We start from the raw sequence: 25,122 nt of genomic DNA on the forward strand, positions 1-25,122 counted from the left end.
AAAATCCACAATTATCAAATCTATTATGTATTTATGCTGCCTAGGGTAACACAGAAATTCAATAGTTTACTATAGTTAGCTGTTGTGGCCCAGCAGAAGTCGTTGGAGCTGCCACCAGACTCCAACAGCGAGGGGCCCTATGAGTCGGCTCTGGAGGATGTGGAGGACCCTGGACAGGGTTCTGACTCCGAGCAGGGTGCAGAGAGGCTGGTTGGCCACTAGGAGGCGCCTGAGCTTTGGACCAGTAGGGAGGAGACAAGGGAGAGTGATCCGGACGCCAGCAGTGAGTTGCTCCTGGATGCCCAGCACCGAAGAGCTAATAGGCATCAGGAACAGTTGCGCAGTTATAGGAGGTAATGGCACTCAGCTGGTGGTCATTAGGCTCCTCTCCAGACTATAGAAAGGACTGCTTGTGCACACGCCCCTCTTGCAGAAGAAAACGCAGGAACTAATGTCGGAGAACATTATAGTGAGCTTGGCAGGCTGGATTGCTGCCACAGCTTATCTGTGCTGGTTTGCTGCCCAAGCTTGTCTGTGCCAGTTCGTTGCCAAGGACCTGTCTGTCTGTTAATTAAATGCCGTAACTTATCTTTGGCTCCGAGTGTGTTGGTGTGGGACGAGGGGGGGTCAGAACAGTTAGCTAAAGTTATTTGATAACTGGGCACCAACCGCTACAAGATGTCTAGCTTTGGAACTTAGGCAATGCGCAGCTCCCACTGTGTATTAATACAGAAGATGCTTTAATCATTATTCTGGCTTTGCATATCCATTTATTTTTATTTTACCTTAGATTTTCCAAGTTGCCATTCAGTTTTTGTGCTGTCATATAGATGGAGAAGGGCAGTACACTTTCCTTTTAAATCCTCAGGGAGAGTCAAATTTCTCATCAGGACTTTGTATCTGTAGAAACAAACCAATGGTATTATTTTTAATTGCTTTATTTCATTGTCCTTTCTTTATCTGCTCTTAAAACAAAACAGATGGCTACCTTTTGTGAAAATCCTGAAATGGCCTCCGCACAGGGAAACCTGCTCTTCGTATCCGTACTGTTTCAAGCATACCGGAGTAGCGCAACTGGTTCAAAACCACATTCTGATCAAACTGGTCAGGCATCTAAAATGTAACATAATCGGGTGCATTTCATTAGCTATAAAATTTGCGAATATGTAAACAAGAGATTCAGGGTATGTCAAAGAGTGAGTGATACTAAACATATGAAATGCATTAGTGCAGCTGCATTATTTTTAAATATTAATTTCAATTAATGGAGTCATTCAGCGGGCGAAACAGCTTCCTCCATTCTTCTCAAGCCTTTTCCGGTGGAATTGGGAAAACTTTCTGAAGCCAGTGCCTGGGTTAATAAAGAGGAGATACCAAATACCTAGTCCAGAATGCAGCCGGCGAGCGATTGTGGGTGCACCCAGGTACACCCACGTTACACCTATCCTCCGCGAACTGCACTGGCTACCCATTGGTCTCCGGACACACTTCAAGGTGCTAGTTGTTACTTGTAAAGCCCTGCATGGCATCGGACCTGGGTACCTGAGAGACCGCCTCCTGCCAATTACCTCCCAAAGACCGATTCGATCTCACAGGCTTGGCCTTCTCCGGGTTCCATCGGCCAGCCAATGTCAGCTGTCTCCCCGGGGGAGAGCCTTCTCTGTTGCTGCGCCGGCCCTCTGGAATGAGCTCCCCATGGAGATCCGGACCCTTACTACCCTCCCAGCCTTCCGTAAAGCTACCAAGTCCTGGCTGTTCAGACAGGCTGGGGGCTGTTGAAATATCCAGCCCCGCCTCAATTGTGAATGTTGTGCATTTTTAAATTCTTTGTATTGTCTTATTTATTTCCCTTTCCCTGCTTATTGTGAGCCGCCCAGAGTCCTTCGGGAGTGGGCGGCATACAAAACTAATAAACAACAACAACAACAACAAAGAGATGCTTGGTAGTACAAATACCAATCTGTTCATTGAGGCACTTTCTACTTAAGACTGATTATCTTTTTATAATTTATTCCGGGCTACAAATGCTCAAATTCATTCTCACGCCCTCTCTCACTTCTTTTGTATCTCTCTGTGTACATATTCTATGCGAAGAACTTGCATGCATACAACTGATCTATGTTCAGAAATAATGAAGGAGTTACAACAAAACTTGTATGAGGAGTTACAACTTTGAAGTCTTTAAAAATGAGCAGGAGGAAACAAGAAAACAGGTTACAAGGGCAATTGGGGCCAGGATTACCATCCCTAGGAAAAGTGATCATAAAGCACAAAGTCAGTCATGTGATCCCATTGCTTAGCACAGGCAAATCCTGAGGGTCCCGGTTGCCCAGTGGTGGGAGTCAGCCGGCTCGCACCTACTCGGGAGAACCGGTTGTTAACTTTCTAAGCAGTTGGGAGAACCGGTTGTTGGAAGAAATCTCTCTTTTTTTCACTTTACAGGGCTAATCCTGTAAGGAAGGCAGGAAGGAAACATTCTGGTGTTGTTTCTAGCCTCATCTTTATTGATCTGCTTACAGAGGATGCCTCTCCGGTTAACCCTTATTACATTGTAATAGCTAAGACGAAGTGCCCATCGACCTGAGTGACGTTGAGTTGGCCATGCCCACCCAGTCACATGACCACCGAGCCACGCCTACCCAGCTGGTCATTAGGGCAGAGAACCGGTTGTTAAATTATTTGAATCCCACCACTGCTGCAGTAGCACTGAAATGGCCACAGCTGCTAAATTTCAAACTCGCAGGAGTCCTAGGTCCTGGATTTTGGATGCATTCTGTAAGTTAGATCATTTGAGGTATCTTGGTTCAAAAATTGTTGCCTACGATGTACCTTTTGCACATTTGAAGTTTACAAATAAAGAGTCATGAAGAGTTTTAGTAGTATATAGATTAGATACATTTATCTATCATTATCAGAACACAAATCATATTATCAGAATGCTTATCTACAGTATATTAGTTGTTAGAGAACATGAATAACAATATATGTAATGTTCTATTCATGGATTCCGCAGGAAAAAAATGCTGGCTTAAATAATTTACTATATCTTTATGATGTTTCTTTGTAATCTCAACAAAATGAGAAGTATGGTATCACCATCCTTTATTTTTTATTTTTTTAGGGAGGATACATATTTAATTCTAAACCTGGTAATTTACAGACATTTCAAAAGAATTGTGAAAATTTTGGCTCCCTGTACATTCAATAATAAACGTGTGAAACGATGTGCTTTCTATTAAATGCTATCAGTACTTAAGAAAAGGAGTGTTACTTTTTCACTTACAGAATGTTGAATCCTGACTTTATATACAAATATTTAGTATATGGGATAATAATAAACGTGTAAAACGATGTGCTTTCTATTAAATGCTATCAGTACTTAAGAAAAGGAGTGTTACTTTTTCACTTACAGAATGTTGAATCCTGACTTTATATACAAATATTTAGTATATGGGATAATAATAAACGTGTAAAACGATGTGCTTTCTATTAAATGCTATCAGTACTTAAGAAAAGGAGTGTTACTTTTTCACTTACAGAATGTTGAATCCTGACTTTATATACAAATATTTAGTATATGGGATTTGGGGAAACAGGGCTTTAGTAAATGAACCACTTATTTACTAAGATATTGCTTTCAAGAAAGAAGTTTAATTAAGAGAATGTGATAATCTTGCTTCCAAAAACAATAAACCCAAGAGACAATTGCAGAGTTAAGATCTATCTTTTGAGTCTTTTTCTTTGTCTAATCCAGACATCCTGCTTAATCCAATGAACAATCCCCAACTCACTAGCCTTCATTGCTATTTAGCAATTCCAAATGCCTGACAGTAATGACAGAGTAAAACGGAGCCTTGGCAAAGAGACAATTTCATGGTGACATCTCTAAGGAATAATAAAGTGCCTTAATCTGCATTCCCAAGAGGTAATCAAATCCTATTTGCAAATCAGATGCCTCTGGCACAAATATGGGCATAATTCCTTTAAGACTTAATAAGAAATGTGTCACCCATACAGAAATGCTCTCCATTTTTTTCTCCCATTTTAAAATATTGTGCTACGTGTTTTGCATACCTTAGCCAATTATTCCAAAAGAAATTTGCATCAAGAATTGTAAAATCAAGCAACAAGTTACCATAAATACTCCTAATAATTTTGTGAGCAAGTGTTGAAGAAAAAGTATTTGACGTTTTACTTTTACTACTACTAATTAAAGCCCCATTAACACTTTAACTTGAAAACCACAAATACTTTATTTACAATAAATACCAAGGATGCTATCCTTGTCAAAATTGTTTTTAGATTTGTTAAAAATATTTTGTAGACATGGGCAGAAATTCATAAAAGAGAACTGAAATACTTCAAATGCAACATTCCATTTTTATTACACTTGAGGAAAAAAGCTAAAATTTCTACGATCAAAGCACAGTACTTTCTTCATTCCCAAGTTTAAGTACAAAGAGGCATTGCACAATTGATGATGAGGACTAAAAACATCAACTTTTCACAGCACTTTTAAAGCATCTGGATCAATATACTTTAAACAGGCAAATATCTAAGTTCATTAAGATATTTCTTATCACCCCTTTCTGAAATGAATTCTATTTTTATTTATTAAAAGTCACATTTGGAATACCCATGAAGTGTATAAAATGTTTTGTAGTGCAAATGTGTATACATTATTTACATCTATCTATCATCTATCTATCTATCTATCTATCTATCTATCTATCTATCTATCTATCTATCTATCTATCTATCTATCTATCTATCTATCTATCTATCTAATCTCTCTCTCTCTCTCTCTCATATCTATCTATCTATCTATCTATCTATCTATCTATCTATCTATCTATCTACCTACCTACCTACCTACCTACCTACCTACCTACCTACCTACCTACCTACCTATGTAGGAAACAGAAAAATGCAAGTAGTTTTGTAAGTTGTATTTTTTTTAAAAAAATTGTAATACTATTTTCCCTTTTTTCTCCCCTAAAATAATTTAAACAATCCACTATTTGGGAAGCCTGGATTGCATTGCATTTCATTGCATTAGTCAAGAATAAAAAAAAATTAAGAAATCTGTACTTAGTGTTCTTATTAGTAGATAGAAGCATATGCTAATACTTTATATTCAGGTAACAAAGAATTAACCTTCTGCCTGGAAACAAAGCATGATAAGTATCAAAATCTCATCTACAATACGAAAGATCTTACAGTACAGCTAGCACAGAAGAGAACATATTATGGTAAGTTTTTTTCTCTGCTGCAAGTTTGCACCCCGCGCAAATACTTTGCCATGCCCAGCTTCTCAAAACATAAGAAACAACTGAAAATCTTGCAACCCCAAATAAATAAGTTATCACTCACCAACTCATAAGGGTTGTGGGTGCCCTGTAGATTCATATTTCTCAGAGGCAAAATTCATATGGAAAGTAACTGCTACCCTGACCTTTTCCCTCCACTGCTAAAGACACTGAACAATAATGAACACTATTCCTAGTGCTTTAAAAAGTGCTCAGTTGCCATGACAACCCCTCCCTTTCTAAGGATAATTAGTATGGTGTGTCTTTCAGATCTGATTGGGAGGGCTGCACAGGAAAATATGCAAATGCGTGACACTGGGGCAAGTCAATCCTTTGCTGCGCGCTGCAGAAATGGAGCTGCGTGCCTTTCACAAAACAGGACTGAACCCTGGAACTATTTCGTTAAAAGCGATGTCTGCAGCATATGAGCCAATCATTCACGCACAGAGGCCTAAAAATTAAGTTGGAAATCAAAAGGCAGTTTTGTATTAGAAGGGTTGCAGGCTCCAATTTATCTCGCTGGAACAAAACTATGTGCCCTTGAGTTCGAGACAAAACAAGGTCAATACAAATGAAACTTACCTTGCAGCCTTTCTCTTAGTAATTCTTGCTATGGCTTCTGATTTATTCTCTGCCGCTTAGTGCTCGCAACTCTTGAGAATAAATGCAACAGGTAACTGGCAAGCTGCAGCGTGGTGCAAAGTTGCAATTCAATGTGCCATCTTTTAGAAAAGACTGGGAAGGAAGATTCCTCATCCACAGGATTTGGATTACCTTCAAGTCAGACTTGACAGCAACTTTGGTATGTGTGTGGGTGTGAATGTTTACCCTTCTTTATGGCATAATGATTCAGTTCGGTTGCCTGAATAATTTGGAGCCCTCCGCTTACACAGCGTTTTCTTCATTACGCTGTTGCTTAGTATATGTTTATTATTGTGTACATTATTCTGAAATAAATGAATCTGGCTTGCATCAAAATAAGAACTTACATGATCTTTGGCATTATGTATTGGCTAGTAGTTTCAAAAAGTATGCATCTCTAATCTAGCGCCAGGGGTGGGTTTCAACCGGTTCGCGGTGGTCCCTGCGAACCGGTTGGTCGGCGAACCCGGAAGTAAGTAACTTCCGGGAACGGCGAAGGGCCCCCCCGCCCACCCTCCTTACCCGGTTTTGACGAGTTCTGCGCTTCCACGCATGCGCAGGACATATACAGCGCCTGCGCGATCCTCCAGGAGCAGCTGGAGCATCGCACAGACGCTAGTACGCATGCGTGCACCGTGCGCGTGCACGAGGACGCCGCCGGCCCCGTTCAAACTGAACCGGTTGGAACGGGGCGAGAAACCCACCCCTGTTTAGCGCCATTACTTCGTGCAGCCTCATCTCCCCATTGTTCAGTAAGGAGTAATCTGTACTCCTTTTACACAGTTCCTGAACCGATGCAAGCCCAATAATCTGTGCAGAACTTTGGCAAGAATTTGTACTATAGCAGTCCATTAGCTGGGGGAGTGATTGAGAAAGGGGACTAGTAGGAAGATAGATGGTCAGCCCAATCTGTTGGTAACATATGACTTCATAGATCATTCCTGAAAGAATGAAAGAATGGCGACTAAACAGAAAATAGATTTTTCACCATGCTCACTTTTGATTTTTTAATTTCTCAAACCATAGTTTAGAGATCAATAGAAGCAGCCTGAAGTTTCTTTAATCTCCATAGTTGCCCAGAGACACAACCCCCCCCCCCGATTGTGAATTTTCATTATTATTATCCGACTTGCTGCAAAATTCTGCACGTATATCATCTGATTTTGAATAGTTTGATAACTTTCACAATAATGGAAGATCTGACTACAGGTAGATCATGTTTAAAGAACGCAATCATGACTGGCAATATGGTTGCTAAGGAAAGTGGGTGCTAAGCAGAGGTGGGTTCCTACCAGTTCGCACCTATTTGGTAGAACCGGTTCGTCAAATCTACCGAACCGGTTAGAAGAGGTTCCACCAGTGGACCCGGAAAACAGGCTACACCTACAGAAGAGGCTCCAAAAAATTTTGAAACCCACCACTGGGTTCAATTTTTATTTATTGATTATTTGATTTTCCCCCCACCACAGTCAAAACACTCTTAGTGGAATATAATCCTAACAATAAAATGTACATGGATAATTATAACATAAGAATAAACAATATCCCTCAAATTAAACCACATATAAAATAATAAAACAATCAACCCCAAAACAATAAAATTAGAAGCCAACATCTGTACATCAAAAGGCTATTATACAATTCTGTTTTTAGTCATTTCCCTCTGCTTCACAAAATCTGAACGTTAAGAGCTAAGGGTATTTCAAAGGTTAGGGAGATTTTAATATAGCTGCCATTTTTTTTCACAATTCATGATCCCAAATCACTGAGAGCAAAAAAACCCCCTATAATTCATAAGTAATTCATTTCGTTCAAATATCATAAACTAAAGTTAAATTTACAAATAAAGCCAGCCAGACTAGTTGAACTAAACACTTGACTAAACTTTTATTTCAGATTCTACAATTCAAATAAAATACCCAGTAGTCACAACAATTCCCATTTATCACTTGACTGCAGTTCAAACTGTGTGCTGTTGTACTACTTGTATGTGTTTACACAATGAGAAATAGAAAGACAGAACGTATTAATATTTTTTTTTGCAAGGTGGGCATGCTCCAATTCTGTCAATGGCCAAAGAAAATTACCAATTTTGCTGAATTATCTTCTCAGAGGAGCAAGACCGTCAAAACCTGGCTGTGCCGGCAGGCCTGGGGTTGATGAGTTCCCCTCCCCTCTTGACTTGTATGGCCGTATGACTCTTCTGTATTTTAATTATATGTATTGTGTTTGTATCCCCTTTTCCCCTTTTGAGTTGTTCGCCGCCCTGAGTCCCTCCCGGAGAAGGGCGGCATACAAATAAATTAAATCTGAATCTGAATCTGAAGAGAGTACACCTCCTTTTATTGAAAACAGACATTCATGCACTCCTCCTGTAGAGTCTTAAATCTTAACAAAGGAGGATACAAACAATAGACAATGAGGATGCCCCTAGGTACTCATAATAACACAATAATTTAAAATATATATTATCTTATTCTACCTGATGGCATGATTTGTACCTATTGAATCCTCTACAAGTGCACAAAGCAAGAGATGCAGAATGCCTTTTCCTTAAACGGGAAACAGACCGTGTTCAATGTAATGGCAAGGGAATGGGGGTGGGTGGGAGAGACGACTTCTGATTAACTTTAGGGCTGACAAGTCTTTGTCCAACTGACAGCAGGGCTTCAGGAACCCAGCTGGAAACCTGGACAGCCACTTCTCTCCACCTGTGAAAAGTCTGTTGCCACTTCACTTGAGGTCATCCTAATTAAAGCTTGCAGCCCCTGGTGGTTGACTCTCAATCTGCCCCTCTCTCCTCTTTGCCACATTGTTATCGGTCAGTGGTCTTCCGCTGAAGTAAAATAAATCTGGTTTGGAGATGGTCAGAGATCTGCTCATGGGAGGGGAAAGACATGCTGTGAAATTCTAATTAAGAGACAGCTGTCCTTTCACACCTAACTCTCTCCATTGACCAAAAAAGCAGAAGCATGGTTGTTTACAACAGTAGCCAGGAGGTCCGGACCTCGTAGCTGAACAATGGCTATGTCCTAATATAATAGTGACAGATGTACTTTTGTATTTTACACAAACTAAAGAAACCAAAGACCTATATTTTATGCTTGTTTCATCTTTCAGAAATGGGGAACTATTTAAACCAGCTGGATGAACGTTAATAGTAGATAATATTACATTAAGACTTAATTTGGGATGCTTTTTGGAATTTAATTTGGTATGTATGTTAGTGTGTGCAATTATGTGTGAAACGTACGTTAAACTTAATGTTATTTGGTTACTAGTCTCTTAAAAAGGAGAGACTACTCTTTTCCCCTTCAATACCAGCATCACAGTGCTTCCAGACAAAGCTTATATTATACAATTATCTTGCCTTATTCGTAGAATTGGAGGGGGTATAGAGAAACTCATTTGTAAGTAAATCTCCTGCATTTACACACTATCCACCCTCACCCCCATCAAGCATTAACAAAGCAAAGACGGAATAGCTACCTAAAATGTTTGGGTTGCTAACACAAGGAGTTGTTCATTTAGTAGCAAGACCTTTTAATTTTCAATTGGATTCCCTTTTAAACATAAGCCTATTAAGTGTAATTAGAGTAATTATTGTACTATGGGTTTTATGAGTTTATGCAGAATAGCAATGAGAAGCCCAGGGCCCCCAGCTGCTTATATAAACATGCTTGCTTTAGTGCTGTTGTTTTGAGCCAAGGTGGCGCAGTGGTTAAATGCAGCACTGCAGGCTACTTCAGCTGACTGCAGTTCTGCAGTTCGGCTGTTCAAATCTCACCGGCTCAGGGTTGACTCAGCCTTCCATCCTTCCGAGGTGGGTAAAATGAGGACCCGGATTGTTGTTGGGGGCAATATGCTGACTCTGTAAACCGCTTAGAGAGGGCTGAAAGCTCTATGAAGTGGTATATAAGTCTAACTGCTATTGCTATTGTGTATTTTGTTGTTGAATAATGGCAATGTGATTGCCCAATGAGTTTCAATGGAAAACTAATGAAAATGAGGCAGTTATTACTCTGATGGAATCCAAACAGTTGTTTGCAAATGTCCCTGTGATATAAGCCTGACAAAGAAAGTCAAAAGAATGAAATTATCCATCTTAACTATGCTCCAGGTTACAAAGCTACTATAATATCAAAAGCTGGCTAGAAACAGGAGAATGAATGGTGTTGCACTCTTAGTGTAAGACATTTATAAGGATAAAGAAGTAATAATAACCTCAAAGCTCAGATGAAAACAAGAATAGAGAGTCCAGAGTTTTATGTCTATAACTATTCAAGGGATACAACTTTGATTCAACACATACAACTTTGAAATATAGCTAATATTTAAAACCACTATTAATATTATTAAACTTAGTTATTGGTATCAATATATATTATTCTTACAGGAACAGTTGAACAATCATCTCTTCAAGGGGCCAAGTATGATTTTTGTTCATAACAGGACAGTAGTAATCTCTGAAGACAGAGCCAGACAATCCAGGGGTGGGATTCAGAGGTGGGTTCCTACCAGTTCGCACCTGTTCGGTAGAACCGGTTCGTCAAATCTACCGAACCGGTTAGAAGAGGTTCCACCAGTGGACCCGGAAAGCAGGCCACACCTACAGAAGAGGTTCCAAACTTTTTTGAAACCCACCACTGGTCCTTGGATATGATTATTCTAAACTATCATGCTCCTATTTCTAAAACTCAGTGCCTCTGTGAAAGGTAAGGATGACTACTGCGCTTGTGGTGCAATCAGAACATTGCGTGTGTTGAAGTTGTTTTAACGCAAACCAAAGATGCCTTTTAAAAAGCAAGTTTACATCCTATTCTTATGCATGCCAGTGCTGTGTGGGAGGTTAATTTAAGGTGGTTCTGACAAGTGTCGTCGGCATCTTCATATCCGGTCACATGGGCGGCAAGCCACTCCCATCCATTCACATGGGTGGCAAGCCACTCCCACAAAGGAGGCCACACCCACAGAGTAGGTTCAAACAATTTTTGAAACCCACCACTGGTGGGATTTTATTGGTTCGGACCGGTTCGGGCAAACCGGTAGCTTCGACAATCAGCTGGGCCTGCCCCGCCCCTGTGCTATACTGACCTATATTCCCTTTTCTGAAGCCCAGCTGATAGGGGCGGCAGAGCGGATTGCAGCGCCTCAGCTGTTTTGCAGCGCCTCAGCTGCAGTAAAAGGTAAGTTTTCAAACACACTGCATGTGTGATCAGTGAACTGGTTGTTACCCCAGTTGAATTCCACAGTTGAATTCCACCACTGAGTCAATCCATTTGTGCTATTGTACACCCATCAAGAATAACAAATCCTGATCCATAGGTAGGTGGCAAGCTGCAAACTGCAGGAATTTTGCTTGAACGGAAAATGATTAATTTTTACTTCCCGCCAATGTAAAGAACCTGAGGTTAACTACTGATCACACATATTGAGAAAAATGCCTAACTAAACCCGCGATCACTCACTGGTTCCAGGATAGAGATAAGAAATTATCTCCGGCAACAATCAATCACTGTATTCCTCCTTTAATTATAACTTTCATTGAATTAATCCGTAGAGTTTGTGATCCTTAGTACTAGATGCTTGACAACCTAATTCAATGCTGATCACATAAATGAAAAAGAATTGGAAGATATTTTCACACATGTCTGACGGAGTATGGTTGATTCAACAGATCACACTTTTGTGGCAAGCAGAAGGGAAGATCTATTATGGTGTTTTTTTCCTAACCCTTTGGAATACAATTTCAGCTCTACGCTGGTTCCACTGAAACTAAAGATTCAACAATGGTAGAAACAGCACTCAAAATTTACAGTGTTAAAAACTACACGTGCAACAATTCCATCGGCCAGACAATGGTTTTATTCATGAGATAAATGCTTCTGACCATTTCAATGAGATTTGAAAATGGAGGAGCCAAGTAAAATCGTTCTCCTTTCTCTGTTGCTTATTAATGGTGTCTGAAAAATCATTATGGGAAATTAGCTTGTCTTAAAGCTAATATTTGATAGTCTAAATTAGGTACGCTAAAAACATAGTCCACTGCTAGTTTTATGTTGCTAAGAAACAAAGGTCAGGCAACTTTCAAAGGCCAAATTATTCCCATCTCCATGGTAAACTCACAGAACTTCTTTCATTTCAAACTTTCACCCTGTAACTTGGGACAAAAAAAAATAAAGATCTACTAGTTTTGTTATTCTCCCAAATAATTGCGCATCACATCGGTTCCATAGCTGCTCTTCCATCATGTCAATGTGCTAATACCTGACAATGTTCCTTGTACACAAGAAAAGAAAGAAGACATTATATTGCCACCTGTTGATTTCCATCCTGCAGCCAGGTACTTGCAAAGTAAGCATTTTTGGATGGTGAGAGAATCGGTTGGCATAATTTCAAAAAAGTAAGAAGCTCCTTGAAAGAATGGCTGACAAAGATTTATAATTGCCTTGGTATGTTTATATTAACCAGAGTCAACAGACTCTCTACTGTAGATCCCAGTGATGAACCCAGATAAAACAAATTTATTGGTGCCCATTTATTAAGGTACCATAACTGTTTTTTTCAGTCCACTGCCTAGTAAAAAAAATTAAGACTGCTGCTTTTTGTAATGTTTAAAAGCTGAAAGAACCTATGAGATTTCCTGAAAACGCACAGTACTCTTTCCCAAGTGAACCTCTGCCCCCCCCTTTTCTTTCTTTGCATGGTTTAAGCATTACAACTGCATCGATGCCAACTACGTTTAACATTAACCAGCCTCTTCCTCAATTAAGATTTGCAACCTCCCATCAAAGGCTGATTTAAAATTCTAGATAAATGTGGATTTATCTATGCAATTAAAATGTAGCTAAGGGAAATCAATAAAATAAAACCCTGAGGATTTAGTCAAATAAAAAAGAAATACCACCTTAAAGCTACCCTCTTGATTTGCAACCAGGTCTGAAGAATAATCTGAATTTGTGTCTGTCTGAATTTGACCGTGGGGTCAAATTATGTGGAATGGAAACATCAAAGGATTTGCCTTCCATGTTCTTTTTTGGCTGATTCAGCAGCACTTGACTGAAACATAGAAGACGTAGCAAGGCCCTGTATTTTTAATCTCTGCCAACAGTAATAGCAATAGCAGTTAGACTTATATACCGCTTCATAGGGCTTTCAGCCCTCTCTAAGCGGTTTACAGAGTCAGCATATTGCCCCCAACAACAATCCGGGTCCTCATTTTACCCACCTCGGAAGGATGGGAGGCTGAGTCAACCCTGAGCCGGTGAGATTTGAACTGTAGTAGCCTGCAGTGCTGCATTTAACCACTGCGCCACCTCGGCTCTGTTGGGTAACAGAGTAAGGGTAAGAGATGGATGTAGCTTCATGGTACAAGTTTCTGCTAGTAAGTAGAATTCAGGGAAGTCAGTACAGAAGAGATATCTCTTGTGATGAATCAAAGATTTGGTTCTCTGTCAAATTAGGAAAAGAATAAGTGGGTTATAGGTTTTTGTCAAAATCCCTTTGCCCCTTATTTTGTATCTGTAACCTGAAAAAAATTTAGGACAGCATGAACCGAGCTGAGGTGGCGCAGTGGTTAGGGTGCAGTACTGCAGGCCACTTTAGCTGACTGTGATCTGCAGTTCAGCGGTTCAAATCTCACCGGCTCAAGGTCGACTCAGCCTTCCATCCTTCCGAGGTGGGTGAAATGAGCACTCGGATTGTTGGGGCAAGTTGCTGACTCAATTTGCTAAAAAAAAATTGTAAACCGCTTAGAGAGGGCTGAAAGCCCTATGAAGCGGTATATAAATCAAATAAATAAATAAATAAATAAATAGTTACTAGGCATACAAGTTACTCTAAATCCTTAAAACCAGGTTAACAAAATCTAATTGCTATGTTTATATAGAAATATTCATGTCATAATTTACTGTACAAATAAGCATGTTATTATTTACCATGGTGAATAATAGTTTACCCAACATGTTAAGGCAATATCTAAAACCACAAGGAATCCAATCGACTTTTTAGACAAATATGCACCAAGCTGAGGATCAATGTAACCACAGTTAAGCAAGTTTTTAGTCCTAGGGATTTTAACAGAGGCCATTTAAGTACTTTAGTTCTTTGTACCTAATCCTGTAAAGCACTGTAGTCTTTCAAGACTAAATGCTGTTAAAACTCATTGGGTCTTATTTTGCAAAAATATATATATATTGGATTGGGTTTTTAGATTTATTTACGAAGTATACTTTCAACAAGTTCAAAGCAATACACACAGCAATTCTTACTCTTACTTTTCTTCAAAACAAAGCTGTGAATTAGCTTGGCTTTAGACAGAATGCTTGGCTTAGTGTCAGCAGTGAATTTCCATGGTTGTAAAACTACGCTGACATTTCTATATCTTCTGATGAATTTGGGAGCAGTCTTTCATGTTGTGAAGGTTGATACCATCCATGAATTGGCATTTAATAATGTCTTTGTATAAGAAGCCAAATCCTTTCACAACCATTTGTTTCGTCTTTCGATTAGATTATTTAAAAGCTGCAATCCTGAAGATTTGATGCTGGCAATGGAATGCATTAAAATAGAACTGCTATATATTTTAAATGGTGGTAAAAGGTACTATATAAAACTGTGACACTTAAGACATACAGAGCGTTAAGGATGTTGGTCTTTCTATGCATCTTTATCTGTAATACCTGTCTGAAACGGTATAGGTGTCAGGCCTGCATTTATATTCCTTTTTAGAATTTTGGCCTGCCACGCTTTCTCTAATTTCATTATGCTGTTTCTTTAAGTATAGGTTAGATTAGGTTAGGTTTATTTAGCTTGTATGCCACCCTACTCCCGAGAGACTCAGGGTGGCTAACAATAAGAAAGGGAAGGGGGTACAAAAATAAAAACAACAATTAAAAATTCAGCAACAGTCATAACATCGGATGGGGCTGGATAATTCAACAGCCCCAGGCTGTATAGTCAATGGGAGGGGGGAATAGAAGGAGTAGGATTTTGGAATGTATTGTTTTTCATTCTTTGCTAGAAGCCAAGGTCATCCTTTGTCTCCACACCAGTACACCTGACCGGAAGAAGCTGGGCATGGACGCCAGCGTGGAAGAAGGAGATTGGACCATGTGATGGACTGTGGGTGTGGGGACAAGATCATGAACTTTTAACTGGGTGGGATTCTGATGTAACTTCCAGAGTTGAGATCCCACAGCTATGTGCCAACATGCCTGCTTTATTAAATTGGAACTTTAAGCATAGTTTTGCCTTCGACTCTGATTTAATTCTACATGGTATTTGGAATGCAGACAATAGGGTTTCTTGCCTAGGCAGGGGGTTGGACTAGAAGACCTCCAAGGTCCCTTCCAACTCTGCTATTGTACTGTATTGTATTGTAATGTAACTACCGTATATTAAAATAAATTAAAGGCCCATCAGTATAATCTGAGATGAGTTACAAAGTTGCATATTTTCTTACAACAATTACACAAAGCAATTATACCAATATATTGTTATTCACAAATATCTATAGATGGAAATCAGAAATATTTAATCTCCCTCAAGGTAAATTATTTATTACTATGGCTGACTTATGGCACAGTACGCCTTAAATGAATTCCCATTTTCCCAGTTATGAAACCAATCTGCAAACTAGTCCCCAGGGAAAAATCCACTTTAAGAACCGAGTAAACTAGCATTTATGTTACTTTATGCCTCCCCTGGGAGAGCTTCCTGCAGTTAAGTATTTTTAAAAAATCACATGATCAGCAGAAATGCAACTGATCTCACTTCTCCCTTCATTACAATACCAAGTTGGGCAAAGCTTTAGCTGTTTAAATTCAGTGACTTGGACACGAATATAGAGACTGCAGTTTCTCAGCATGGAAATGCAATCTTGGAAAAAAGCTGCTCTAATTACATGTTACCTAATCAGGGTGCTTTTGAATGTCACTGTAATCCTTCAAATAAAAAAGTTGAAATTTGACAGGTATTTTACATATTACCATCTCATATTTTAAGGGGATTCTGTATTTATAATTGTATCGGGATATTTTGAAAATATAATATGGAAAGGAATCTTAAAACATCCGTTTATTCAGCAATGTGTCTAATAAAGGTTTTAGGTTTTCAGTTCTTGCCAGGGTTTTTTTTAAAAAAGTTAATTTTTGTTGAGAAAGATTTTTAAAATGAGTGTTTATATTATGTAGGCAGTGGGGAGGAAAAGGAAAAATAAAAGACCAACTGTAACTTATTAACACTCTGAATTGCTTAACACAATGCAACTTTGTCAAAAGTTTTTATGAGATAACCCTGTTTGTCTTAATTTAGTACTAACTCGCAATGCACTTCGGGACACCTAAAAAAAAGAAAAGAAAACACCCTTGCTAATAATCTACCATGAAGCAAGGTTGCATTATTACCATGACCTGACACATGGTTTAGCAAAAGATAAATCCTGTGAAATGATGTGATTTTAGGCAAAATAGAAATAGCCAGAGAAATGAGCAAGAAGGCAGGAGTTGATTTGGTACTGGACCTGCCAATTTTATAGAGAGCCGAGGTGGCGCAGTGGTTAAATGCAGCACTGCAGGCTACTTCAGCTGACTGCAGTTCTGCAGTTCAGCGGTTCAAATCTCACCGGCTCAAGGTCGACTCAGCCTTCCATCCTTCCGAGGTGGGTAAAATGAGGACCCGGATTGTTGTTGGGGGCAATATGCTGACTCTGTAAACCGCTTAGAGAGGGCTGAAAGCCCTATGAAGCGCTATATAAGTCTAACTGCTATTGCTATACCATGTTCCTTGAAAGGAAACCCTCGGTGTTACCCATGGCTCATTCATCAATTCTCAGGTTTTGGCTACTGTGCCTAAACCTCCTCTGGGCTTCATAGTGTAGAACCCACAGCCTAATTTCATAGGTAGATGCGGCTACTCCAGGCATCTTCTGGAACACAGTTCTTCTGGTGATATGGATGACCCCTGAGGTTTAGAAAAGCTGTGCATATCTGGCTCTTCACCCAGGCCTTTGACAAAGGAGAGAGAGAGAGCTTTCATTCTTAAAGTGGGATTGGAACTCACAGCCTCCAGTTTCTAGCCAGCTGTCTTAAGCAATAGACCAAATCGTGACCTGACAAAAGGGCAAAGGACAAAACCGTGCCTGACTAAACCGCGTCGCTAAAACCGCGACATCATCAATGCGCCGACAACAGCGCGTCGACAACAGCGTGTCGACAGAACAGCGATTTACAACAGCGCATTGGCAGAAGGGCGATTTAAGTTAAGGTAAGGGTTAGGTTTAGGGTTAGGTTTAGGGTTAGATTTAGGGTTAGGTTTAGCGTTAGGTTTAGCGTTAGGTTTAGTTTTACAGCGCGCTTCTGTCACTGCGCTGTTGTCGTCGCGATTCAGCGCTCATTCGTCGGAGTGCTTTGGAACACACGGTTTTGTCACCGCGGTTTAGTCGGGCGCGGTTTTGTCGTTCGCCCTTTTGTCGGTGAACCAGACCAAATAGGCTCTATCTATACTGATCTGTGGAGAAAATGAAGTAAAACTTAATTCCTCAGCTGAGTTTCCTATTTCTTGAAAGCAAAGATATCTTTACCAACCTTTGCCATTTTCTATGTTTTTTTTAATATGATTATTCTATATAAGATTATTTTTTCTCTTGCTGGCAGAGCTTGCTATGCAACAAAGCTCCTTCCAAATTCTATATAAATTGTGATCAGGAAGATCAATGCACCAAACAAATATTTTGATTATCACCTTTCTCCAGTTTCCAGCAGCTGAAACCAACATGTTTCGTGTCCCGTCCCGTCCCCCCCCCCCCCGCAATTCATGGGTGGACCACCATTCTTGGCTGGTGAAATGCACTTAACTTGGAAGCTTGAACCTTGTTAGCGCGTATCTATTTTATGCAATAGGGTTGGTTAATTACAGCTCTGGAGTTGACTTTTTAAAGCTTTTTGGGTTAGTGGCCTTTGATGGATTTATTTTAAGAAGTGTTAGGTAATAAAGTCTAGTCACCCATTACTTTTCTGCAATACCACAGACTGGTGCTAATTCAGGAGAACTGTAAGAAATTATACACTAGCTCAATCCAGCTTCTGGCATTCCCCGGAATGCTGGACTAGAAAAAAAATGTAACCAGGGTCATGGAAGGTAAGAGGCCCTTGTCAACTCTCTAGAGATATGAAGTACTTACAATTGTCCCACATTGCAACTTAGACTGAAAACTTCATATCTGCTTTATCTGCTCCTACCTTGTTCTTCAAGCTTAACCACCTCAATCCTGTTCCCTGCACCAACAGAACCATTATTTCTTGGAACTGACTCCACCTATCGTCTTATCTAAATGTTCACTGCTTGCCTTGGCCTGACTCATTCAAATAACAAATTGCCCCACTGTTTGCCTTGCAAACATCATTTTCATCATTATCATCCCAACAACAGTCAACAGACGACAAATGTCATCTCTGCAATGCATCTGAAAAAACATGGGGCTACCCTTGAAAAGTGTTCAGAGACTGCAGCTAGTCCAGAATGCGGCCGCGCGAGTGATATTGGGTGCACCGAGGTACACCCACGTTACACCTGTCCTCCGCGAGCTGCACTGGCTACCAATTGGTCTCCGGACGCAATTCAAGGTGTTGGTTATTACCTTTAAAGCCCTACATGGCTTAGGGCCAGTGTACCTTTGAGACCACCTACTGTGACATACCTCCCAGCGGCCAGTAAGATCCCACAGATTGGGCCTCCTTCAGATGCTGTCAGCCAGACAGTGTCGGCTGGTGGGCCCCCGGAGGAGAGCCTTCTCTGTGGCTGCTCTGACTCTTTGGAATCAGCTACCACCAGAGATCCGGACCATACCCACTCTCATGGCCTTCAGGAAAGCTGTAAAAACTTCACTGTTCCAGCAGGCCTGGGGCTGTTGACCTCATTGTTGAGGTTTAGCCCCGATTAGAATGAATGTATGTGGTGTTGTGATTTTAAATTGTCTTTTTTTTCTCTTTTTTTTCTTCTTTTTTTGTAAGCCGCCTGGAGTCCTTCGGGATTGGGCGGCATATAAATTTTGATAATAAATAATAAAAACAGGGGACCATCGAATTAGCTGTGCAAAACTGCTCAGATTGTTTACAAACAGCGGCTTGACATAGTAGCAACAAGGGTGCATTGGGATATATGTAAGAAACACCATTTACCTGCAAGCAGGAACTTGCAAAACACCAAAGGACCAAAACATAGAAAAGCAAATAGAAAATAAATAAACTGAAGTGATCTGGCGCTTTAGAATTCAAACACGCAAGGACCTGACATACAACAGTCCAGATTTGACAATTGTTGGTAAGAAAGACAAAAAATGTATCTAGATATTGCAATATTTGTAGATATTGAATAGAATATGAGAATAGAACAGAAAGAACTGGAGAAATCACAAATGCAAATTCTTGCAAATAGAAGTAGAATTGACAAAAGAAAGCAAAGCTAGTATAAATCTGGGGTGCAATCTCAAAACATCTGGAGCACCAGTTGAACACCACTGGCATGGGGGGAAAATCACTACCAATCAATTGCAAAAGGCAGTTTTACCTGGGACAATTCACATCCCGCGATGATAGCTTTGACATTAGTATTAGATAACATTAAACATCAATATCTGCTTAATCCAGATCCTTGAGAAGGACTCTATAGATTGATTAAAAATGCCAAATCCTGTCTAAAGATCTGACTGACTGTGCGGCCAACCATAATACAAAAAAAATAAAAATAAACTTGTATTACTCTGGGCAGCTCACAACAATAAAAGACATTATAATAAAACAAATAAAAAAATATCAAGTACGATAGACCAGATGGAATGAAGCTAGCGGTGTCAGTCTTCTTTGCCAGGGTGAACAAACAATAGCAGAATGGGGGGGGGGTTCATGTGGATTTGGAGCGCAAGCTTATTCCAAAGGAAAGGCACTGGTAAAAAAAAAGACACTTCCTGGGTCTGATAAAATTGTTTAATCAAAGGAACCCAGAGTACATTAATCCTACAGGATCAAATTCATTGGTCAGATGCTAAAGGAGACATGTATGGCAAGCCATTTGGACCTTGCTAAATAATAACCAGCACCATGAATTGCACCCAGAAGCAAACTGGCAACCTGCTCTGACCCCCTCCTCCTTCCAGTAATGAATGCCGAGACAAGCTTAACTGGAATGTACTTTAATAGCAAGAAACCAAAACCTCGGTGGCTGAAAGCCATGCAGAACAAACAGATAAGGACCTTGGCAGCAACTCAGACAAACCTTGGCAGCAATCCAGGCTGCCAAGGTAGTTACAAAAGTTCTCCAACTTTTAGTCAATGCGTTGACTTCTGCAAAGAGGGGCGTGTGCACAAGTAGACTTTTTATAGTCTGGAGAGGAGCCTAATGACCACCAGCTGAGTGCAATTACCTCCTGTAACTGCGCAACTGTTCCTGACACCTATTAGCTCTTCAATGCCGGGCATCCAGGAACAACTCACTGCTGGACTCACTCTCCCTTGTCTCCTCCCCACTGGTCCGAGGCTCAGGCGCCTCCTGGTGGCCAACCAGCCTTTCTGCGCCCTGCTCGGAGTCGGAACCCTGTCCAGGGTCCTCCACATCCTCCAGAGCCGACTCACAGGGCCCCTCGCTGTCGGAGTCTGGTGGCAGCTCCAACGGCTCCTACTGGGCCACAACACAACCAGTGCAGTTAGTATAGCAGACATTACATGGGACTATCAGACATGCATGTTGCTACTTTTGCTGATGTATTATGGACCACATGAATTTTCTGGGTAGTCTTCAAGAATAGTCCCATGTAGAGCACATTGTCAAGTCACAAATTAACCAAGGAATGACTGACTGTCTGAAACACTCTCTGGTCTAGGATATGTGCTGTAAGAGAAGTGGATGGTCTGCCTATGGCATGATAGAAACTTAAATTAAGTTTTATTCATCATTTGATTGGAGTCACGAGGCCTTTCTCTCTATTTAATACTTAGGGCTGGAATTCATTTTTGTATCAGATATGAGTTTAATTCCACAACTGTAATGAGGCTAGTTATTTCCACTTAATAAATCTATTAAATGAACACAATTAAGATAAATATCTTGCCTTTGCTCTGGGAGGAGCCAGATAGAATTTTAATAAAGCTTTCTTGTATTTCCATTTTATCAACATAAATTGTTCTTTAATTATACATGTCTTTCTCAACAGAGAAATTAGGTTGAAAACCTAATTTATAGATTTAAAACATTGCTGCTAGTTAGAATCTAATGAAAATATAACAAGTAACAAATAAGTATATTTGACAAAGTGGTTTCTCTTTTGCAACCATGTCAAGAATTGCAAAAGAGGATAAGTGCAATTCTTCCAAAACAGTTCCAATATTCAAAATAGATTTCTTTCAAAAGACAAACTTTAACTGACAGACTTTATTTTCTACTTTACATATTTAAAATATTCCAGCCCTGTTAAACACTCACATACAGTAAGTAATATGAAAGAAATAATAGCAATAGCAATAGCAGTTAGACTTATATACCGCTTCATAGGGTTTTCAGCCCTCTCTAAGCGGTTTACAGAGTCAGCATATTGCCCCCAACAACAATCCGGGTCCTCATTTTACCCACCTCGGAAGGATGGAAGGCTGAGTCAACCTTGAGCCGGTGAGATTTGAACAGCCGAACTGCAGAACTGCAGTCAGCTGAAGTAGCCTGCAGTGCTGCATTTAACCACTGCGCCACCTCGGCTCTTGAACCCAGATTCATAAATAAAAAACAAGCTCCATTTTTTTGTAAGGTCAAGTAAGATTACAATTTCCTTCTTGTTTGTTTTTTATCAACTGGACCTGGGGTTTTATATTCAGCTAATGTGCACCATCAACATTTGCTACAAAATTGTAAAAATAATTTTCACTTGTAGAAACTGGAATAAAATGAGCTTATTTAGTATATATATTTATATATTTTCTCAATTCTGTGACCTTCTGTGTTACCTTCCTTTCTTTCCCTGAAACTTTTATTCCTGAAAGTCAAATATTATACTTACCTATATGGGATTAATATAAAGACATACTTACCAGACCATGGCCAATTCACAATGGGTGCTGGTGTGAATGGCGGACTGGTGCACGGGCACAGCCCAATTCACACTGTGAGCTGACAAATACGCGCTAGTCAAATGCGCGCCGACAAAACCACGATTAGGATTAGGGTGGATGGGTTATAAGGTTCTTTTCGCGTCCCAACTTTTCATTTGTTGATGGCGCGCGATTTTGACATCACGGTTTTGTCACCGTGGTTTTGCCAGTGCACATTTGACTAGCGCGCATTTGTCGGTGAATCTTCACACCAGCAGTGGGCGCTGGCATTTGCAATCCCGCTCATGCAAACACCAGTGCTTGCAGCCGCATTAACGTGAGCAGTGGCCACTGACATTCACAATGCCTCTCACATGACCGGCGGGTCTTTACGTCCCACGCTCACACAAATGAAGCTGTGCGCACCTGCCCCTCGCACAAAACCATCCCCTTTTCTCCTCCTCTCCAGACCGCGAACCTGGAAAGATTGGACAACGCTGCTTTTAACGCTTTCACTTTTCTATTTCTTCTAGTGAACAATTTAAGAGCTTGCTTAAATAGCAGGTTTGCACAAATATCAAGTGATTTTATTTCGAAAGCAGAAATGATCCTGCTACAACCTACTTCTATTTGCCTTGTTACTGTGGCCTCAACATAAATCACCGTATTTTTTGGAGTATAAGACACAGCTTTTTCCCCTCTAAAAAGAGGGTGATAATTTAAGTGCGTCTTATACACCAAATGTAGCCATGCCCACCCACTGGCCCCCACCCTTTGGCCTCTGCCTCCCAGCAATTTACCTCTTTGCAGCAAAAAGAGAAAATGGGGCTTGTTTCAGGCTTGTGCCTGAAACAGCTGATGATCGGGAGGCCAAATTGAAAGTGAAACTTGCCGTTTGCTCCACAAGATAAATTGCTGGGCGGCCGAGGCAGATTTTTTCCCCCCTTGTGCTAATCAGGCTGTTTGCTGCAAGGAGATAAGTCAATAACTATAAATGCCTATAGAATGTTCAAATTATTAGACTTATTTTTTTAAAATACCGCTTTATTATTGTTCTAGACCAGTGTTTCCCAACCTTGGCAATCTGAAGATGTCCGGACTTCAACTCCCAGAATTCCCCAGCCAGCGAATGCTGGCTGGGGAATTCTGGGAGTTGAAGTCCGGACATCTTCAGATTGCCAAGGTTGGGAAACACTGTTCTAGACAACTTAACGAAATGAAGCTTTTAAAATAAATGTTTGATCTGAAGAGGCCCAGTGCTATTGTATTTTCTTTTAAATAGCAGAGAATAATGTATACTTCCAGAAAGCCACATCAATTTTAATAGCATCTGTACAAGTGCAGTCTGAAATATAAAACCATAAACAGTGTATATTTTCTGTACTGTTTGCTGTTTGTTGCAAGGAGAAAAATTGCTGGGAGGCAGAGGCAGATTTCCCCCCATCCCTTGTTTCCCTCCCCAAATGCTATGTGCGTCTTATACTTTGGAGTGTGTCTTATACTCCGAAAAATACGGTATTTAAAAGTTGTATCTGTAGATGTCCTTGGCAGCATCCATCTATTAAGAGATTTCTCTTACTTTCTTGAAATGAGTCCCTCTTTTAGTTCTTAACCAATGGCAAAAATCTGCAGTTGTAACCGCAGCAGCTGCACATGCTAAGCACACGTTGACACAGAGCAGAGGTGGGTTCCTACCAGTCCGCACCAGTTCGGTAGAACCGGTTCGTCAAATCTACCGAACCGGTTAGAAGAGGTTCCACCAGAAAGCAGGCCACACCTACAGAAGAGGTTCCAAAATTTTTTGAAACCCACCACTGACACAGACACGCACACACAGACAGACTCACACAGAGAGAGAAAGAGAAAGAAATGAAGAAAGAAAGAAAAAAGAAAAAAGAAAGAAAAAGTGAGAGAGATGAAAGAAAAAAGGGACAGACAAAAGGAAGGAGAGAGAGAGAGAGAGGGAGAGAGAGACAATACACATGGCCGGCAAGCCACTCCCACCAGGTCACATGGCCGGCAAGCCACTCCCACAAAGGAGGCCACACCCACAGAGTAGGTTCAAATTTTTTTTGAAACCCACCACTGACACAGACACGGACACAGACAGACAGACAGACTTACACAGAGAGAGAAAGAGAAAGAGAAAGGAAGAAAGAAATAAATAAAAAAAGAAAAAAGAAAGAAAAAGTGAGAGAGAAGAAAGGAAAAAGGGACAGAGAGACAAAAGGAATGAAAGAGAGAGAGAGAGAGAGAGAGAGAGAGAGAGAGAGAGAGAACACATGGCCGGCAAGCCACTCCCACAAAGGAGGCCACACCCACAGAGTAGGTTCAAAAAATTTTTGAAACCCACCACTGACACAGACACAGACACAGACACACAGACTCACACACAGAGAGAAAGAGAAAGAAAAAGAAAGGAAGAAAGGAAGAAAGGAAGAAAGAAAGAAAAAAACAAAAAAGAAAGAAAAAGTGAGAGAGATGAAAGAAAAAAAGGAAAAAGGGACAGAGACAAAAGGAAGGAAGGAAAGAGAGAGAGAGAGAGAAAGAGAGAGAGAGGGAAAACACATGGCCGGCAAGCCACTCCCACCAGGTCACATGGCCGGCAAGCCACTCCCACAAAGGAGGCCACACCCACAGAGTAGGTTCAAAAAAAATTTGAAACCCACCACTGACACAGAGGCACTGAGACTTGTACACAAAACAGGGCTTTCTTCAGATTTCTGGTATTTGGAGCGTTCCATGTGATGTATTTGGCTGTGTTTCTTTAAATTCATTCCTGCTGCTGCTCGAGAGGAAGTCACGCCTGGCCAACATGGGCTCAAGAGCAGACACTGCTCTAAATCAAGACTCCAGAGGGAAGGTAGGCACTAATCTTCCTTTATGAGTGCTGAAAATGTGAACAATGTTGAAAACAAATATATTCTTTAGAGGCCTTCAGTGATAAGACATGAACAATATGCTCGCAAACAAAATCTAGCATAGGGGATAGGAACTCTAAATATTTTCACTGCAAGGAAATAAATTGCCCTCAAATTGTGCTTTCATTTCTAACTTCTCATCATCGGCCTTGGTATTTCCCCGAATTGTTTCCATGTCTA

The 25,122-nt window shown here is 40.4% G+C and overlaps 1 protein-coding gene across 1 annotated transcript in view; it reads right to left on the reverse strand.

Annotated features, from left to right (window-relative positions):
* The window catches only part of MYO10 (myosin X), a 135,077-nt gene that overhangs the window by 44,031 nt on the left and 65,924 nt on the right, over nt 1–25,122 (reverse strand). The window contains exons 19-20 of the mRNA XM_032219348.1: nt 989–1,113; nt 786–900 (exon numbers count right to left, since the gene is read on the reverse strand). Coding sequence (XP_032075239.1) covers nt 786–900; nt 989–1,113 — 240 coding nt within the window. The remainder of the gene's footprint in view (nt 1–785; nt 901–988; nt 1,114–25,122) is intronic.

This window comes from Thamnophis elegans, chromosome 6 (genome assembly GCF_009769535.1).
Source record: "Thamnophis elegans isolate rThaEle1 chromosome 6, rThaEle1.pri, whole genome shotgun sequence".
NCBI classification, from domain to species: domain Eukaryota; kingdom Metazoa; phylum Chordata; class Lepidosauria; order Squamata; family Colubridae; genus Thamnophis; species Thamnophis elegans.